The sequence below is a fragment of the Atheta coriaria genome, unplaced genomic scaffold (assembly GCF_025399875.1).
Source record: "Atheta coriaria isolate IRGN ID8LTWV9N9 unplaced genomic scaffold, Caltech_Dcor_3.1 hic_scaffold_8_pilon, whole genome shotgun sequence".
Lineage (NCBI taxonomy): Eukaryota > Metazoa > Arthropoda > Insecta > Coleoptera > Staphylinidae > Dalotia > Dalotia coriaria.
Genome location: NW_027045450.1, coordinates 5,383,872 through 5,402,874, shown reverse-complemented (window position 1 = coordinate 5,402,874; position 19,003 = coordinate 5,383,872). Strand labels below are relative to the sequence as shown.

At 33.5% G+C, this 19,003-nt stretch overlaps 2 protein-coding genes across 6 annotated transcripts in view; one reads left to right on the top strand and one right to left on the bottom strand.

The window, feature by feature from the left end:
• Positions 1–16,731, top strand: part of LOC135797562 (uncharacterized) — a 28,716-nt gene extending 11,985 nt beyond the window's left edge. Inside the window, exons 1-5 of one of the 2 annotated variants that reach the window (XM_065309985.1) lie at positions 1,616–1,778; positions 6,660–6,826; positions 11,213–11,349; positions 12,561–12,737; positions 13,686–16,730. In XM_065309985.1, coding sequence (XP_065166057.1) covers positions 1,722–1,778; positions 6,660–6,826; positions 11,213–11,349; positions 12,561–12,737; positions 13,686–13,804 — 657 coding nt within the window. In that variant the 5' untranslated portion in view covers positions 1,616–1,721 and the 3' untranslated portion in view covers positions 13,805–16,730. Of the gene's footprint in view, positions 1–1,615; positions 1,779–6,659; positions 6,827–11,212; positions 11,350–12,560; positions 12,738–13,685 lie in introns of those variants that run through there. The other variant, XM_065309984.1, reaches the window with a different exon arrangement.
• LOC135797500 (xaa-Pro dipeptidase-like) overlaps positions 1–19,003 on the bottom strand; it is a 225,977-nt gene that overhangs the window by 62,644 nt on the left and 144,330 nt on the right. The window lies entirely within an intron of this gene.

The following is a 19,003-nucleotide window of genomic DNA, read 5'->3' as shown; positions in this document are numbered from 1 at the left end:
GTTGATATGCAAATATTGCTGCAAGGGGTGGTTTGCGAGTTTCACAGAGTGCAACCGCAAAGTAAAGCGGCACAAAGCGAAAAACCGCCATGTACACACAAAAAACACACTTCATCTAAATAAAACTTTCGTGAATTTATTTTTAAAATATTTTTTTTTTGTTTAATAATTTTTTTGCTTTTGCGCATGCGCATGGAAAAATCTTTTGTTGGTGAATGCGCTCGGCAAAACGTAAAATCGTGTACGCCCGAAAGTTTAATCATAAATCTTCCAGTCACACTCGAATCACTCGCGCCGTACGCTTTACCAAAAACCACCCTTATTCCGAACGGCGTCAGCTGACGCTCGCGCGCGCTCAATACTCAAACTTCCGACTTTAACTTTCAACCGATCGTTTTGTGCGAGATTTGTAACTTTCAACATTTGAACATTTCAACCGTTTTTAATTAGGAAATAATCACAAGGGGTAGTTTTTGATAACAATGCGCATTGTTTTATCAAAACGACTTTATTACTAAGAATCTACATTAACTTTAAGTCTTAAAATTAAAAAACAAAACATTTTAGTTTATAAAAGAAAGGTGTCAGAATAAAAGCACCCCTAAGATTTATTATTCACCAGAATAAGGGTTGAAAGAGTATGAGTGTTGCATTTAGAATTCTTTTTTACTTGTTGCTTTTCTATTTTTTATTCGGTGAGGGTTTTAATATTTTATAAATAAATTTAACTTTTTAGAAAACTACCCCTAAATTATGAATGTTTGCAAATTGTGTTTTGACCTAGATTTGCGGGGGAGTTTAGATTATTTAAGAGTTTTGGAAAGTTTATGATCTTGATGAACTCGAGTTTGTGTCATAATTCGTGATTAAATCATTCAATTAGGGCGCGTAATCTCTGAGCGTGCATTATAAATGCAGCCGGCCGAAATTGAGGGTAGGGTAATAAGCTACATATTTAAGTAAGCATATGAAGGCTACACGAAGTGGCAAATCATGATAAAGCGAATTTTGTGTAGAATATTAAAATTTCGTCATTTAATATTACAAGCGGTTTAATAGTGTGGAGGTGCCGGGAGGTTTTACTTAGAAAAATGATTTGTTTTAGTTATTTGAGAATAACTTTAGAAATATTAAAGATATATGGATGATCTTTTATATGAATGTTTATATTTAAATTTTCTTATAATTACGTTTAGATTGAGTTTTTATGTCTTTTGCATAAAAGTTATAAATAATTAAACTTAAATTTTGAATAAAATTTCATAAACTCTTTGTAACTTTTTTCTAAAAAGTTATTAAGAAAATTTAAAACAATATGATGTAAAATTTAACAATAAATCCAACTATAAAAATCATTTAAGTAAATTTTTAGTTTCTCTGTAATCGCTTAAAAACTAATCCTGCATTTTTAAATTTCAATTCGCTTGAGATTTAATAGTGCCAACACTTTTGTTTAGTATGTCGTATAATTCGCTTTTGTTAGTACCCGAAATACAGGCACTTGCAGTACGGCCGCCGTATGCCATGCGCAATGTGGTGCGTGCGCGTGCTGCCCCGCGTCGCCGTCGGGGGTGGCAATCGGCAGTCGCGGCGGCCGATCAGTGAGTGCGCGAGCGGCGATCGGCGAAGGAGCGCGTCGCGGGTGCGCGGTGTGTGTGCCGACGACGAGGAGGACGACGACGACGCCGTCGCCGACGGACGTGCGCCGATAACATGATAACATGCAGATAATCGCTAGTGCAATGAGCAGTCATCACGATATTGACTCGTTACCAGCGGTGCGTGCAATAATTTAAAAGTTAAATCATAAAACTGAAAGTTTTCTTTTATTATTTATTTACATGGATTTATATAATGTGGATGCGCCGGGAATTTTTGCAAAAACATAATTTTAGTTATTATTACTTACACCCTGTATAGTTATTTCAATATCGACTCGTTATTACCAATACGTGATATATTTAAAAACTTAAAACCATAAAATGAAAAGTTTTTGTGAAAAATTATTTACACGTATTTATATTGTGTGAAGGCGCCGGGAATTTTGCAAAAGACGATTTTTAAATATTATTACCTACACCCTTTTACTTTTATTGATATAATGACTTATTATCAGCTGTCTGTTAATTTTTTCCCTAAAACTCAAAAACTAAAAGTTTTTCTAAAAATTAATTTACACGCATTGATATACTGTGGATGCGCCTGGAATTTTCCTGAAAATCTCAATTTTTGACATTTAAACTTTCACCCATTACCAAAAGCTATTATCATGCTTTTATCACTCTTCCGATACTTTTGATAATTGGGTGCACTATTATTGAGTTTGCGAACCGCGCATAATGTTGTACGTGCCACAATTAGAGATTAATAATTTGCGCAAATATTTGCGCCGTGCGCCGGAACGTTAATTAACATTGCGAGCCTGTGCGACCTCCACATATGATTTGTGTATTAATGTGATGAATGTGTTGCGCTGCAATGCGATGTATGAAACGCGAAATGCTGAATTACTGAATTGCGAGCTGTGTAATGTGCAATGTGTAATTACGGACGTGCAAAGTGCTATGCGGGCGATGTGGGATGCGTGAAGGAAAGTCATGCGCATGTAGTGATTTTAAATTATCTAAATAATTATTGAGTTGTTGTTGATTTTTCGGTGAATGAATGAAATAAAATGAAATAACATAAAATAAAATAAAGTTAATGATAGGTAAATATTGGATTGTTTTTTTAGTTTGTTTTAGTTTTTAATTGATTAGTCAGAGGGCAATCGATTAATGGAAAATATTATTTTAGTAAAGGACCTTTAATTAAATTCGTTATATGTTTTAATTGAGATTTTATTTATTGGAGTGATAGTTTTTTGATAAATTAGGAAATAAATTGTGATTTTTGAAAAAAAAATTGTTTTTTGTAAATTACTTGAAAAGTAGAAATAATTTTTAAATAATTTTGATGAAAACATGTTATATTTTTAATATTTTACTTAATTTTATCATTAATTTATAAAAAATAATTTTTTTTCATAAAAAATTTGAATTTTTTAAATTTAACATATGATTTAATACTGTGGAGGCGCCGGGCATACACACAATTTACATCCATATCACTTCTATAAAACGTCAAACAATAATTTTTCATTTTTTTCTTTTTTCTTCCTTGATATCTAAAATTATAATAAATTAATTGCGAATGTTATGGTTTTGTCAGCTGTACAAACAAACGATTAAGCGCGAGTCACACGTGAGTCGCATCGCATCGCACTTGAAGATTAGGGCGGAAAGGAAAACAAAACGCGCCGAAACCAAACAACACATAATCGTCTGTCGGCTTCCGATTACTCGCTGCTGCTGTCGGAACCGCCACCCCTTCACACATTTCACCCTTGAACGTTTCACATACGAGTGCCAACCTATATAAACAATTATTACACCACAAAAAATATTATTCCACAATAAAATTTGAATTACTTAAATTTAAAACAAAAATAATTAAAAATGGTGGAGGCGCCATTAATTTTTCTACGCATAGTAATAATAATAATAATAATCAACCTTTGCGTGTGAGTTTTTTTATTTTTTCTTCCTCGGCTGCTTTTTTCATATTTTTTATTGTTTATTGTTGTGGCAGGAGTGCGTTTACACTGCGTCACGCATATATTACAACAAAAAAGCTCATATGCATTTTGTTACCGTATTTTTTTCATTTTTTTTACTACTGGTATTTTTATGTACAACCGTTTTGTTTACCACCCTTGCTATTTCTGCGTTTTTTATTTCTTTTTTACTCGTTATGCGAGCACAAATGTTAAAAGTCAGAAAATAAAACATAGGGCGTTATAGTAATTAAAAAAACTCGATTATTTTTCTGTAAGTACTCCATAACTACTCGAAGTAATCAACTCGTATCGCGGTAACGATAATTTCCTTTGTTTTCCGCTTTACTCGGCAAACGCCTTCCTTGGACTTGGAAAAGTTGAGCTCGCCTGGAAAATATTATATAAATTATATTGCTTGGGTCGTTACAACTTCTTGCTCACTTTGCACTCTTACCAGCGTTAACTTTTACTTGCTCATTAATTTCTACGTGTTCACATGCTCACTTTGCGTCGCTTTGTGCTTCTTTGATTATTATTATTTTATTTTTGTTTTTTTTTTTTTGTTGTGTGAGTATACAGTAGAAATATATATGCTAATTACCGCACTCGGTGCTTTTGAGATTTCCGCGCGGCGATTAGATAAGAAGTGCGCAATGAGTTCGGGTGGAAGGCGTCGGGTAACACGTTTGAGATGCCGGAATGTGTGCGAGAATTTATTTCGTTTTGATAAAGTTTGCCAAACGAAAATATTTACGCGTTTTCTTTGCCGCCGGAGGTGACACGGCGAGCAAGAAGCAGGAAAACGGCAAACGAGGATGGTGGCAGAAGGGAGAAGGGAGGGTTGATTTAATTTGCAGGCGAATGTTTATTTCTTGTGATTTTCATCAAACATAATTTTTATTTTTATAGTGATAGTAAAAAATTTATTAGGTTATTACGAGTTATGAAAGCATTTTAACTGAAAGTATTTGATTTTTAGTTTTATTTGGGAAAACGATTTGTAATTCATTGAGTTTTATAGGAATCATAATTGTTTATGTATTTTTTATTAATTGAAAAGTATATGTTTTATAGAAATATTTTTTTTTGTATTTTTAAACAATGGAATAACTTTTAAAAAGGTTTTAAAAAGAGAAAAATTATTTTTTGTATTTTTAAAATCAGGTAACTTTAAACGCGATTTTAGGGGTTGGTTTAAAATTTTATAAAACATTTCTATATCAAATTTGAATAAATATGGTTTTATTTACACGTTTCTGCAAAAATAATTAGAAAATTTTAAAAACTGTAAAAAATACAGGATGTTTTGTAATAAAAAACAAGTTTTTAATTTTTGAACTTTTATACCCAATTTAAGGGTAGATTTTATTATCATATCAAAATTATTAGTATTGATTATCAAATAAAATTTTATTGACTACTTCCTGCAAGAAAAACATTAGATATTTATTAATAGCCATTAAAATTATAAAGCTTCAAACTAACTTTCAACTTTATTCCATCAAGAAAATAATTTACTTACTTTCAGAGTTGTTTTAATGGCAATAATAATTTTTATATATTTTTTCAATTAATGCATAATCATAGTAAATATTTCCAACTTTCTGATACAACAAAAACCTAATCGATTATTCAATTACTCCCTGAGTTACAGTAAAAAACATAAATCATTTAAACAATTGGCTAAAACTATATTTAAGGGTTGCTCAATAGCGCGCTGTTTTTGAAGGCTCATTGTAAATTTAATAGTTTTGGGTTCACTTGTCGACCGGAATCGATAAAACTGTCGACGCGTGCAAAATTAAACCTCCGCTTCCGCGTTTCCTCATTTCCTGATTTCCGCCCCTTTCGGTGTTGGCCCGTGCCCAAAGGGCCAGAAATTGACGCAATAATGAGGAATAATAGTGTTTCCGCTCCAATATGATAACAAAACAATTGCGCCATCAATTTAATAATATCATTACGTCAACTACCCCTTACACAAACATTACATTACCCCGCAGTAAAAATATTAGGGGTGAAAATTTTGATCCTAACAAAATTCTTTTCACCTTAATCTTAAAAAGCAACCACACGTCTTACGTGAATGATTTCACGGCGTGAAGCATAATAAAAGAAAATTGCATTATGGATTCGACTTTTTCACCGCCGCCGCCGGGGGCGGATAAAGCTTTTGGCAAATCTGATCTGTCCGACCGGAATTACATTCGGATTTGGATTTTCGTGATATTCAAATGTCGAAAAGGAGAAAAGTAGAGGAAGAGTATCAGACGATCATTTTTTAAGGGTTGGGGTTGGTGGTGGTAAGAGGGATGTAATCCTGATTTAAGTAATATTCCTTAATCGGCCGCATCCGTACGGCTTCGTTATTTTATATTACATTCAATACATTTCATAAAATAATTTTTTATTAAAAAAAAAAAAGAAAATATTTAATAAATAATTAAAAACGTTCAGATTGTGCGTTGTATGTACATACATTGCGTGTTACCACCATCCCCCCAACCCTTAATGTTCTGCTGGCCGCATTGCAACCCTTGTCCTGTGTCCTAATGTCGTAATGCCCCTTCGCATGACATAAGCGGTCGAAAAATGTGTCACGCGTACAACACAATGCGGCAGGCGCCTGACTACAACCCTTATACAAGCATGTACGAGCTTTTAACGTGCTTACAACAAATAAAATAAAAATCTACATGGTGCCTGAAATACAAACGTTTTTATCTATAAAATAAACTCATAAATAATTATATAATTTTAACATATGCAACTTATTATACAAAACACGAGTATAAAAAGTTGCCTATGTTAGATGTCAATATAAATAAATTTTTTGATTTTGTTTGTTATTTCTTTAATAAACAAGCTTTCAAAGCTTTAGGCACGATTCTAAAGCTCACGGCTTACATGTAAGCTTTTGTTGGTGATATTTTCGTTATTTATTTTTTTCTGTGTGAATGGAAAGCTCGAAGCTTTGCGTCTTGGAAATTATGTTATACTCCGTGAATAAAAGCTCTTTAATACCCCGCTGATGATTGGTGTGTGGTGTTTGTGTTCGCAGTTGATCGTCGAAATAAATGGGCAAGTGGCGCTCTTCCGGGACCTGCTGATACACATCGGTCAGGCGAGGGACTGCCCGGAACTGCGCGAAAAGATCCGGAAGCTACGGCGGAGCTGCGTGGAGGCCTGCAAGCATACCAGCCAGCTGATATTGCCGCAATTACGCAGGTGAGTGCCGACCACAGCACGCTTACCGCCGCCCCTGAGGGCTAATCCGCGTTGGGCGCGTTGACGCCGCAATCCCGGAAGTCAACCTGCCACCAATTAACGTTTCATTATTGCACCCTGTGTTGATTTTCGACTAGAATTGAATTTTTAATATAAATATAAAAATAAAATTTGATATTTTAAGTTGGGTTAATGGTTCAGACGTGTATGGTTTTTATTGAAAATTTTACTGAAACATCCGGGAAAGGAAGAGGAAAAAAAGGAAATAAAATTGAAGATGTATATAGGAGTAGGCCGACGGATGTTAAAACGTGCGCGCGTGACGTTTCCGCTTGACAGGTAAAATGACGAAAATATTTTCGTTTTATTATTTTTTCTTTCATGTTGCTTAAACGATTTCTTTAAAAGGTGATGGGTGGGAAGAAGTTGTCTTTCTTTGGGGTGTTATAACTCAGTTATAAATATTACTTCAATTTGCCTTCTTCCATTTCCACTTTTTTCTTCTTTTCCTCTTTTTTCTTATTTATCCTTACCTGTTACCTTTATTTTTCAACTCTTTCCTTTTGCTTCCCTTTTGTCATTCGTATTTTTCTTCTTCATTGCTTACTTGCTTTTTTTTCTTTTTTTTTTGCTGTTTTATTCTTTTTCCTTCTGTTTTCTACGTTTTTCTTTGTTTAGTGTTTTTTTAAATTTTTATTTGAATGACTAAAGTACTTTAGTCACGGGTTTTAGTCACGCTTTCTATTTTCGTCTATTTATCTTATTTTTCGGTTTCTTTTTCTTGATTCTCTTTTAATTTTATTCTTTTCTTCACTTTTTGCTTTTATTTTCCTTTTTATTTCCTTTTTATCAAAGTTATTGTTATCATTTTTTATTTTTAACTTCTTTCATTTTCTATTTATTTTTTCATCAATTTAATTTTTTATTTTCTCTTCCCCAATCTTCCTTTTCTTCTCCCCACAATATTTTCAATATCTCCTTTCTTCCTTTCCCTGTAATCTCCTTTGAGTCCCATACTCAATTATGCAGCTAATAATCTAATCCCGCTCCTGTTTCCTCCATTTCTATCTTTTCCACTCGAGAATCCTTGAACGTTATGACATTATTATATTCCCAGTAATTCCCCAGCCTGCAAATACCATCTACATCTGCACCCAGCAACAGCAAGCGTTTAATTACTTAAATTTTTCAAATCACTCCCCAATGCGATTTTTACGATTTTCATTTGCATTCTCCGCGCCATTGTGAGATCGCAAATAATTACATAAGAAGCTCGTATTCTGCGTCCAACTCAAACACGCCAATCCAAGACACAATTCACGCGTTTTATTATTAAGTAGCAAGCCCGGTCGTAAAACGAACGGCAATGAACGCGAAAATGCGAAAAACGCCAAAGGAAGTTTGTTCGCCGACTCGTCGCAAATTCGATGATTTATTCTTTGTATTAATGCGGTGTATTTAAATTGCCATCAAATTTGGGTCACGCTTTTATTTATTTTCCTTTATTTCCATCCGCCTAAATGGTGCTGGTGGTTTTTAATCAACTCGAATGCATATTTAAAACGCGATATGAATTTTTAACGATTCTCGCCAAGCGAAATTATGTTTGTATGTTAATAATAATAATAACATTTAACATACAGCCTGTTCACATAAAGAATAGCATATTAAGTATCAAGTGATTAATTGGAAACTTTAGTCACGAGTGTTCAATCAATCGAGTGTATAACATCGTTTAGTCACGTGAAGCATACGTTATTTTTTATAATTTCACTTTAGTTCCACTTTTAAGCTCCACCCCGTGACTAAAACCCGTGACTAAAGTACTTTAGTCACGGTATTAGTCGTCTGCAGTTAAAGTAACACTTTTTGTGTTAAAAAACCGTGGAGAAAGTAAAAAAAAAACTGATTTAAAACATCCATGCATATATAAATCGACATTAACTGTCCTTTCGTGTTTTTTTTTTCTTGTAAAGAACTATAAATAAAATCCATCAGTGACACAATACAACAAAAACCACCACGCTGGACTAACTCCATCAATAATGAAACATTATTCTTTTCACGTGGACACCGCACTCGCTTACAATTACAAACATAACCTCAACCTATATACAGATTCAATAATACCAACTTTACTAGTAGTAATAAAGACTATTCATTGATAGGCAACCCATTTAACACACATACACATACAATACACACACGTATTTAACTTTCACAACGTGTGTGTTGGGTTGCAGTCAATGTATATGCTAAGCAGTAATTGTGATTCGAAACAGTAGCGCCCGGCGCGAATGTGTACGTGGCAGGTTGTAAATCAAACATGGCTCGACAAACTTTACGGGTAACGAGTTGCGCGCGCCCCGACAACAAATTCACTGGGATATAATGCACATAAACGACACTCGCAGTCGCGCGCCCGAATAGGGTTGAACCCGGTGTGCGCCGCCACCCACAATACACCCGGCACTCACAACGCTCACGTCGTGTTGCCTAGCTTACTTTATATTATTAAGCGCGCAGCGACACACTGGCAAAAATGTACGCAGGGTGGTTTTTGGGGTTTGGGGCGCGGGTGTAAGTGCCTCGCTGGCTCGGTTTTAATTACGTTCTTGCATTATGATGCAAAATACTGAAATTACGTGGCTGAAAATGTATTCACACATTGTGAAAATAAAGAAAATTAAGAAAAAGAATTGTTTATAATAATAATTTTTATGGATGTGTGACTTGAAGTGTTTTGAAAATGTTTCTATGTCAAGTGGAAATAAACAATGAGAGGAAAGTTGTGTAAAACTTGAGTTGGCTGCGCGTCCTTGAGCGCCTGTCAGCTTCCTAATTAATTTACATACACGTCTGCAAACAGTGCGAAGGAGGGTGCTTCCTTTGCGGATGAGTGCTCGGGAGGACATCCTGCCATGTTTTGACAATTCTATTTTTGGAACAAAGAAAGAAAATTTTAACTAGGTATAATTTAGGTTTAACATTTAAGTGATATGTACTTTTGGGTAATGTTTGAGACAAGTTAGAAATTCAACAAGATTTTAAGCCATCTTAATCAAAAGTTTACTTCTTCTCCTTCTTCCCTTTTATTTTAAATTATTTTTATTGTTATTTTATACATGATTTTTCTTGCTTTCTTCTTTTTTTATCATTTTTTAATGTTTTTGTCATTTTTTTGTTGTTTTTTACTTTATTTCCACTTTTTTATTTATTTTTTTACTTTCACCTATAAAGAATTAGTTTGCTCATGGTTTTAAGACACGAAAAGTGGTATTTTAGACACGGACAGCCAAAAACATGACTAAAGTACTTTAGCCACGGGTTTTAGACACGGGGCGGAGCTTACGCCTGCGCATTTGTTTTTTCCTATTTTTTTCTTCAATATTTTCGTTCTTTATAATATTCTTTTCATATTTTTGACTTATTTTTCTCTTTTTATTAATTTTTTCTCGTTTTTTTGTTTGTTTTTCCTTTTCTTCATATTTTTTCATATTTTCTACTTAATTTTTCTTTATTTTTTCAACATGTTATCCCCTTTCATTACACTCTTATCCCTCTGCATTTTCATCTAACTTTAAATCATTATAATTTTTTATTTTCCTCTCAACCTTTCTTCAATATTTCTTCTTATTTCCGTTATTATCATCTTTTTGTTTATTTTTTCTTCTCTTTCATATAAAATATCCACATATTATTTATCTCCCACTCATATCTACATTTATATCCGAAAGTATCCTCATGTAGATGTATATCTGTATTTTCATTTTCGGATATTGTCTGTTATGTTAGAGTACGCGCGAAAGTTTAAGCTTTATGTATCCACGCGACCTCGTAACATTCAAAAGCACTCTTGTCGGTTTTCCCTCATCTCTTGCACTTAAACTTGCCTGGCTTTTCAAACTTCATCTACAAACCATCGCCTCGCATCAACATTCCGCCAAACAAAATCCCATTTTTTATTTATACACTTCCTCATAATAACCCCGACGATATTCATTAGTGATAATGAAGCATGAAATAAAAGACACTAGCAATCTGAAAAGAAAAGCGGATGATGAGGGAGTTAAGTCTGCGCAGATGTAAAGAGACAGTTAGAGGCTGTTAGGAGGCTCCGCCGAGAGGAAGTGTCATTTATATCAATCTGTGCGTGGGGCGTCAAAGTGCTTTATCGCATCGCCCGTATCTCACTTCCTGCTTTCCATCCATGTGTATGTGTTTTTCCGGCTTGCGCCAAGCACGGAACTTGTTTCTAATGTATAGTGAGCACGTAATCGCGTCATCCCGTGTAATCCGCGTAACAAATCCGGTTTAAAAATTGCGCGAAAAAACGCCAAACACAAAATGTTTTAAAACGCAAATCTTGTTTGCTTTTGCCCGCAGCTCCGTCGCCGAAGGCATCCCCGAGGACAACCCGCATCTAGTGCTTCTGTTCTTCATGTCGCAGCTCTTCCTTCGCGAACTCACCAAGTGCCATCGTCTAGTTCAAATTATTCCCATGGACATGTCCGGATACTACGGTAAATTACCAAAAATAACCACAAACCGTGTCAGGCATAATGAATTCACATATTGCGTGCGGATAAATACACACAACCCGAAAAACATTATGACAGGTTAGGTACAAGTTGGAAAGTGAGGTTAGGTGGAGTGTGATCATCGCAAATGACCACGCGATGAATTATTCAACGCTGAAAGTGCAGCATTAAGTCCTCATGAATTGTTAATGTTAGAAGGGTTGCAGGCAAACAGGACCGTGTTAAACAGGAGAGAAAAAAGTTGCCTAATATTATTGTCGGTTGGAAGCTGGCGATAGCGTTGAACTGTCACATTATCAGCAGCTTATTCAATTCAACAGGATAATTACCTGATATATCTATGGTTTGCTTGTTTACGCAGTGGTAGAGCCAATTTTGTGGACCAGGGACAAAGCGCTGAGTCTACATTTGAATTTATAAACAGTCGGGCACTAATTGTATTGATTAGAGGTGAACTCAGGTGGAAGGTGGACTAACATCATCATCATCATCATCATTATTGTCTCCATTTAGATAGTCGGAATGTATTAAATGTAACAATGGAGGGAATTTCTGTCTTCTGTCATTTGTTCCGCTTCAGCCTGCGCTAATAACCACTCACTTTTCTACGTTTTAATTGGATGGCTTTGTTCCATATACTATGCCTGAAGGCATTCAATCTTCATCTTAAGACTTCATCTTGAGTCTGGTGTACAAGTCAATCATCATCAACCTAATTTCAAGTTGTAGAGCAAAAATGAGGTTATGTGAGTTGATTGTGAATTACAGGAATCTGGATTGTTTTGTTGAGATACTTGTGGAGGGAATCTTTTTTTGTGTAAAAAGGTCTTGTAAACGGATTACCATGTTATGTTTTGTTTTCAACATCCTGCCATTTGTCGTTTGCGCTTTGATGTGCAATTTTCATTTCAGTCCAACTTTGATAAACTCGTTTCCAACTTGCATCCAATGTCCGCGGCGAGCCGAGGACAATCATGAGAAATGCTAGAAATGTCATTACGGGCTTTCGTGCTTTAATAAAACAGAGATGGATTTGAAGGATAACAAGATTTGGTTGACGTTTTCATTCGTTTTTATCTTTTATCTTTTATCGTGTTTATCACAAAATGAGAAAATATCTTCACAAAATAAAAAAAAACATCACAACTAACGCCATCTATGTTTAATTATTTTAACAATGTGTTTATGAATAGAAAACCGTGCGGGCCCATCGAATTTAGGCAACGTCATCAGCCAAATCCTGCTCTGTAAGCAGATCACGCCCGACTTCAATCAGGAGGAGCTGTGCAGCATTTCGAAGGACTCGGCGGAAATATCCAAGATCCTCAAAGAGATGCAGGAGTACATGCCGAAGCAGGAAAACAATTTAGGTGAGTGTGGAGTGTGTCGAGTGCGATTAATCATGCTCGCAAGCTCCGCCCCAACCAAACATCATACATGTTCCTAACCTCACAATCACAATCGTACATAACCACAACCGCCAGCTGACAAAAACATTCGCTAACGGATAAATATAAATCACAAAATCATTAAGTCATGAAATTGCAAAACGCGAATGCTGCGGCCGAAGCGAAACGCATTACAAAACGATTTTCGCGGATGTGTTGCGCATGAAAAACATGTCGGAGCCATAATGGCTTGCGAAAACGAGTTGGACTCGTGTTTGCAGAGAGCGAGTACATTATCGACTGCGGAGGGAAATTAGTTTAAATTGCAAAGTGCGGCTTATCGTCGTCCTCGCGCGAGCGCTAATGACCGCGTGTTGCGAGAGTCGAAAGATGCGTGCGAGATTATCGCTACTTTGCGCGGGTGTTTGCCATTATCGGGGTTAGCTTAGTATACGATCGTGGAACTTAAATTTTACAAGCAAATGCCGCAGTAGAATAAATTACATTCACATAGTTAGCGTAAAAGTAAGGTTAAGTTAAATAATATTTCAGTTATTTATTCATAGATGTCGCTAGTAAATTAAGTCAATCATAAAATATAATTTTGTGATTCCCTCGATTGTCTAAACTCCTCTGGGTGTAATCTTGCTTGCCCAAAACGATAAACGTTGATGTGAACCTCTCCGCGTCATTTACTTTGACTGTAGGCAACCAGTAATACACGCGCAATTTGCCTCTGACGTTCCGGACATTTTGGTGCAACAACGCGTTCAGTCCGTGGGGAAAAGTTTAACGGCATTGACGTGACGTAGACTAACAAGTCCTTATGTTAGTGGCATAATTAGTTCGGAACAATTACCAAACCAAATTTCCAGCCATCATCTATTTTTAGGTTATTACTTGAAGTTTAACCTAAACTAACGGTTTCAGAACGAGGTGGAGCGTTGGTGGATGACGTACCAAGCCAGTGGACCAATAAACATCGAAGGACCTCGCTGTACAAAAACATGGGACTGTTGTGCTGCGTGCGCAGGCCGAACTATCTGTGACTGTGTCCGAAAACAAAACGAAATCGAAATCGACATCATCTCATCACAATTATTCAACAGCGAGAAGAGTGAAGTATAAAAAATTAAAATAAAAAAGAATGGACATTTTCATCGGGCGACAAGATGGCGGATTGTATGATATTAGTCTGTACAGAGTTCTGTATTACCGACATGTGGATAAATACGTCAATTCATCATGCAACATCACATCTGTACACCAACATCACGCGCCATCTTGAATTAAGCTACAAAAATAGGTTATTAGTTAGATGAATGAAGAAAAAAAACACGTGGTACTTGGATCAATAAATTAAGCGTAACGTTATTACAATAAAAATAAAATACAAAAATATATTATATATGAATAAATTACAATAAGAAAAGAATTATAATTATATCACGTACACATTGATATTACAATTACAATGTGAGAAATGAGATTTGATGAATTATAAAAATATTCTGCAAATATTGTAACATAGCCTAGAGAAGGATAGTTTTTAGGTAGATAGGCAGAGCCGTATCAGAACAAAAAAATAAATTCGTGTATTTTCTATAATTATAATACATACTACTCGTAATTATTATTATCATTAGGCACTAATAATATTCTGCATAGTTTGCAAGTTTGCAGTGAAATTTAAGGTTGAATAAAATGAAACACAAGCAAAAATAAAGATTAATAATATTCACAGTCAATATTATAATACACGTTGCGTCGTGAGTCGTTAGTCGCGAGTAGAGCTACACCTAAGTGCACACATTGTTTTATTTATAGACACATGAACACTTGGTATGTTTATTTATGAGTTATGCGGTGGATTGTATTGCAAGTGCGAGATTTTAATATTTAAACAGATTTTAATGATTGTTTTCGGAATTTTAGTAAAATAATTGGTTACAAATTTAATGAGGTTAATTGTTTATTAATTATTAATTAATTTGATACCAAAATTTTCATAATTTTTGGGTAATATTTGAATGAAAGTGACTAAAGTACTTTAGTCACGAGTTTTAGTCACGGGGCGGGGCTTGCGCCTGCGCATTTGCTTACGGAGCAGCAAAATACCATTTATTATTATTTTTTATTATTATTTTGTATCAAATTTAATTATTTTTCTAGAAAACCGCGAAAAAAGAGAAAAAATTGCGTAATTTCAACAAATTTTAAGTTTTGAGCATTGAAACTACTATAAGCAATTAACTAAATGTTATCTTGGTTATAAATTGTTTTATTTACTAATAATTTGTAAAATTCCAACAAAAAACTTGAATTTTTATTTGTTTAGATCATTATTCTGCACTTGTAATACAATTCTCCGTCAAAAACGCAAATTAATTTATTCACAGCTTAAAATTTTAAACAAAAAAAAAATAATTAGAAAGAAAAAATTAAAGCAATAAAATTTTCCAATTGGAACAATAAAATAAGTGCGATATTTTCAAAAAAATAAATAAATTAAAGAAAATCTTTTCAATAATCTGATAAATCTTTAAATTAACGCTAATTATATCTACACTTGAACTTAACGCAAACAAACACACAAGATTGCACAGTTTGCACCAATTACGCTCGTAGTTAATGAATAAATCTAAATATTCCACGCCTATAACAACAATAAATACAATTTATTACTAGTTATTCAGTTACGAATGCAATTTGATTGATTTGCGTTAAATTGTTAAAATTGCTTCATAAAAGCTTGACTAATATATTGAAACAAATTTCTTACACAAGCATCAACTAAAAACCCACATAAATAAACATATTATATTTTTAATTGATGCTTGTGTAATGTTTATGAACTTACTTAAAAATAACGAAACCAGTGACCAAATTCTTGCGCCTTATTTCATATTCTCTAATTTATCTGTATCGAGCTAAGAAATGACAAGATGACAAACGAGATGAAATCAAAACCGAAACATTAAATACAAACGAATAATGTATTATTACATCGTTTAGCTCAAAAATCGTTCGTCTCACAAACACAAACATTATAATTCTACAAAAGAGAAATTAAAACAAAAAAAAAACGATTCTAATCTAAAATACTCGAATTACAACCAATTAGCATTTACCAACTAAGTGTCTACTCAAATAATACACCAATTTTTGAACCAGAACAAAAACACGGTGAAGGTGGTGAATCAAGTAGGAATTTTAACATTTCGAGATTTCAGATTTCGAATGAGTCTTGTGAGTCTACACAAATTTATTACGTGACTTAAGTCGTGTTGTCTGAATGTTAGCGTTTTCGAAAAGAAGAAACAAACACGTACATAGTTTTTAATGATGATGGGAATCATCGTAGAAATTTATTTATACAAGAATAAGGACTAAGTATTATACAAAAAACAAGATGAAAACGTATATATTATACATATTAATATTATATTGCGAACAAACATGTGAGTATCGAGTAAGGAACAAATGAATACACACAAAATGATTATATTAACTCTAGAAACTGTGATATAGGTGGTTAAAACAACTCCGTCAATTTATAATTAAAATTTGTTGTGCGTTTTGTTGTGGATTTGTGAGTTTTTAGGCAATGGTGAAGAATAGCGGTCTAAAAATATGGAAAGTGGATATTGTTTAGTTTTTTATTGATAACTCAGAAAGTTTTTGAGATACAATATTGGGTCTTTTATAGGTTATTAAGTATTAAATTTTGCTTATATAAACGTTAAAATTGAATGAATATTGCTATTTTATAAAAGTTACAGGCTTTTAAAGTTGATTTTGAATAAATTGTAAAAACAACTTTAATTGCTTGTAACTAATTAAATAAAATTAAATTAATAAATTATTAGTTATTGTTAAATAAATAATTTATTTTAGAATGCATTTGTCTAAAAACAAATGTTCTATTGGTAAAGTTCTTTGTTAAAATCATTGAAAACTGTCAAAAAACAGTTTTTAGACCGTTATTCTACACTTGCACAAATTAGAAATTAATAACCTTCTTATAAATTGTCTAAACTGTTGTAAAACTATTGTAAAACATTATTTATTTAAAGTTTAAGACTCTTCTTCCTTTCCAACAATAATAATATCAATTTTTAAATTTTAACAACACGAAATTGATGAAAAATGAGTTCTATCTTAACAATAAATTAAGACTTTTGTCTATTTATCCTGTCACTGTCACAGATACACTGTACTTCTTATAAATAAAAAGATATAATCAAAATCTACAGCCATTCTAATTAATTTCAATGTTTAAATAACAATAAACTCTGAATTATAGGCAATTATCCTTAAAACAAGTATAACTCATGTGTATAATATGTTGCCTATAGTCAAACACTAATCCAAAGTATTAAATTACATTATGAGATTATTTTATTATGTATTACACAACTTTTCAAACTAATTGCAACAGAATACTTAGAATCATGTTTGTTTTGACAAACTGCTTTGATTTCTAAACATCTAATAAAGGATTCGCAAAGTTGCAGAAGTTTACACGTGCATGTAAGGTTGCCTATAGTGTTACCTTACAATCTGAATAAATCACAAGTACTGAGTTTGATGTTTGTTTTTGTTTTGGTTTTATGTTTTATGTTTTATGTTACAGCGCAAGCAATTTAAACTTTCTTGTAAACTCGCGAACGTCAAGTTTTAAGAGAGAATTGAGAGTTTAGTCGCAGGTAAGACTTGCAAATAACAACAACCGGTGAGTGTTACGTTACGTTGTAAGAAACAACGCGCAAAAACAAAAAGTTTCAGTTTAATGCGATATAAATTACAAAATTAATAATAAAAGTACATAAAATTAACAATAAATAGTATAATTCTACTTCTGTAGTAGGTAAAACTTGTCTAGGTTTATATTATTTTATTTTTTGTTATTTTAGTTATAAATAAAGCAAAAAAATGATTTTTGTTATTTTTGTAATGTTTTTGATTATTTAAACAATGAAAAATATTAAAATATTGTAAATAATGTTATTAATAAATGTTTACAATCAAAAACTGGCGTTTTATTGTATCCTGCTGCAACACAGAGACAAAAATTAACAGAACTCAAGAGAAAACTGTAACCAAAATGGCTGACAGTAGTTTTCGTCTGTTTTTAATTGGCTTGCTCAACGGCGCCGGCCATTAATTAGTCTACCTTAACTAATTTCGAACAGTTGCCGGCGCAGCATCGCTTCGATAGTGGTTTGCTTAATAGTCTTAACTTTACTTATTGCTTATTCAACATTATGAACTTATAGATTAATACACGAGCGCGCCGACGACTAAAACGGAACGCATACCTAAACCTAAATCCTAACCTAAACCCAAAGCTTTCGGTTTGGCCACAGTAGACTCTCTCGCACAGTTACAGTTACAACTAGAACTGAATTTGTCGAGTCGAGTCTCGAGACCAGTCGTAAAGTTGTAGTTTATAGTAACAGCGCAAACGTGCCCGCCGATTGAAGGGTGTTGAAGGGGTGCCAAGGGGTGGTTGAGTGTGCGCGGAGAATGAGAGCAAACTATATAACAATGTTGGCATTACGTTCCGGCTCAAGCGATCGGTAATGATTTGCAAATAATGCTCTGTATTTATGGACAATTTGAGCCGCTTGAGGCGGTCGGCGAAATAACGTATCAATTTAGGTTTGAGTTGAGAGTAAACAATTCTGATTCTATTTGCATAATTACTCAATTTGACTGATTAGGGTGTTGGGAAGTTGTTGGTAGCTACATTTTGGCAAGTGCCTAAAAGTGAGGTTTTTTGGAAATTTGAAAATATTGTTTAAAAAACATTGAAAATTTACGTTGCATTACTTTTATTATTTGATCTTATTGACCAAGTTTGCAAATTTATTTAATATTTTGTTTTTTTTAAGCCAATGGGGCCTTAATAAGAAATTATGTTAATGATTTCTGATTGAGAATTTAATTTACTGTCAGAATCCGAAAACAGAATTTAAAAATTCTAATTTTTACAAAACCTGCATTTGTTGAAACAAATTTCGTCATAAAAAGTCAAAAGATTTCTCTTTTATAATTGAAATTAAAAGATTAAGTTTTTGAATTCTAATAGATAAATTCTACATAGATTATTGTAGTAATTATAGAAATAAATTAAAATATTACGATTTGGCGGGAACTTTATAGTCTATGCCCACTTTCTGCGTTCCTAATAGCACACACTGATTTTCAGCAGTTTCTCGACAAAATTTTGTGCTCAAATTCAA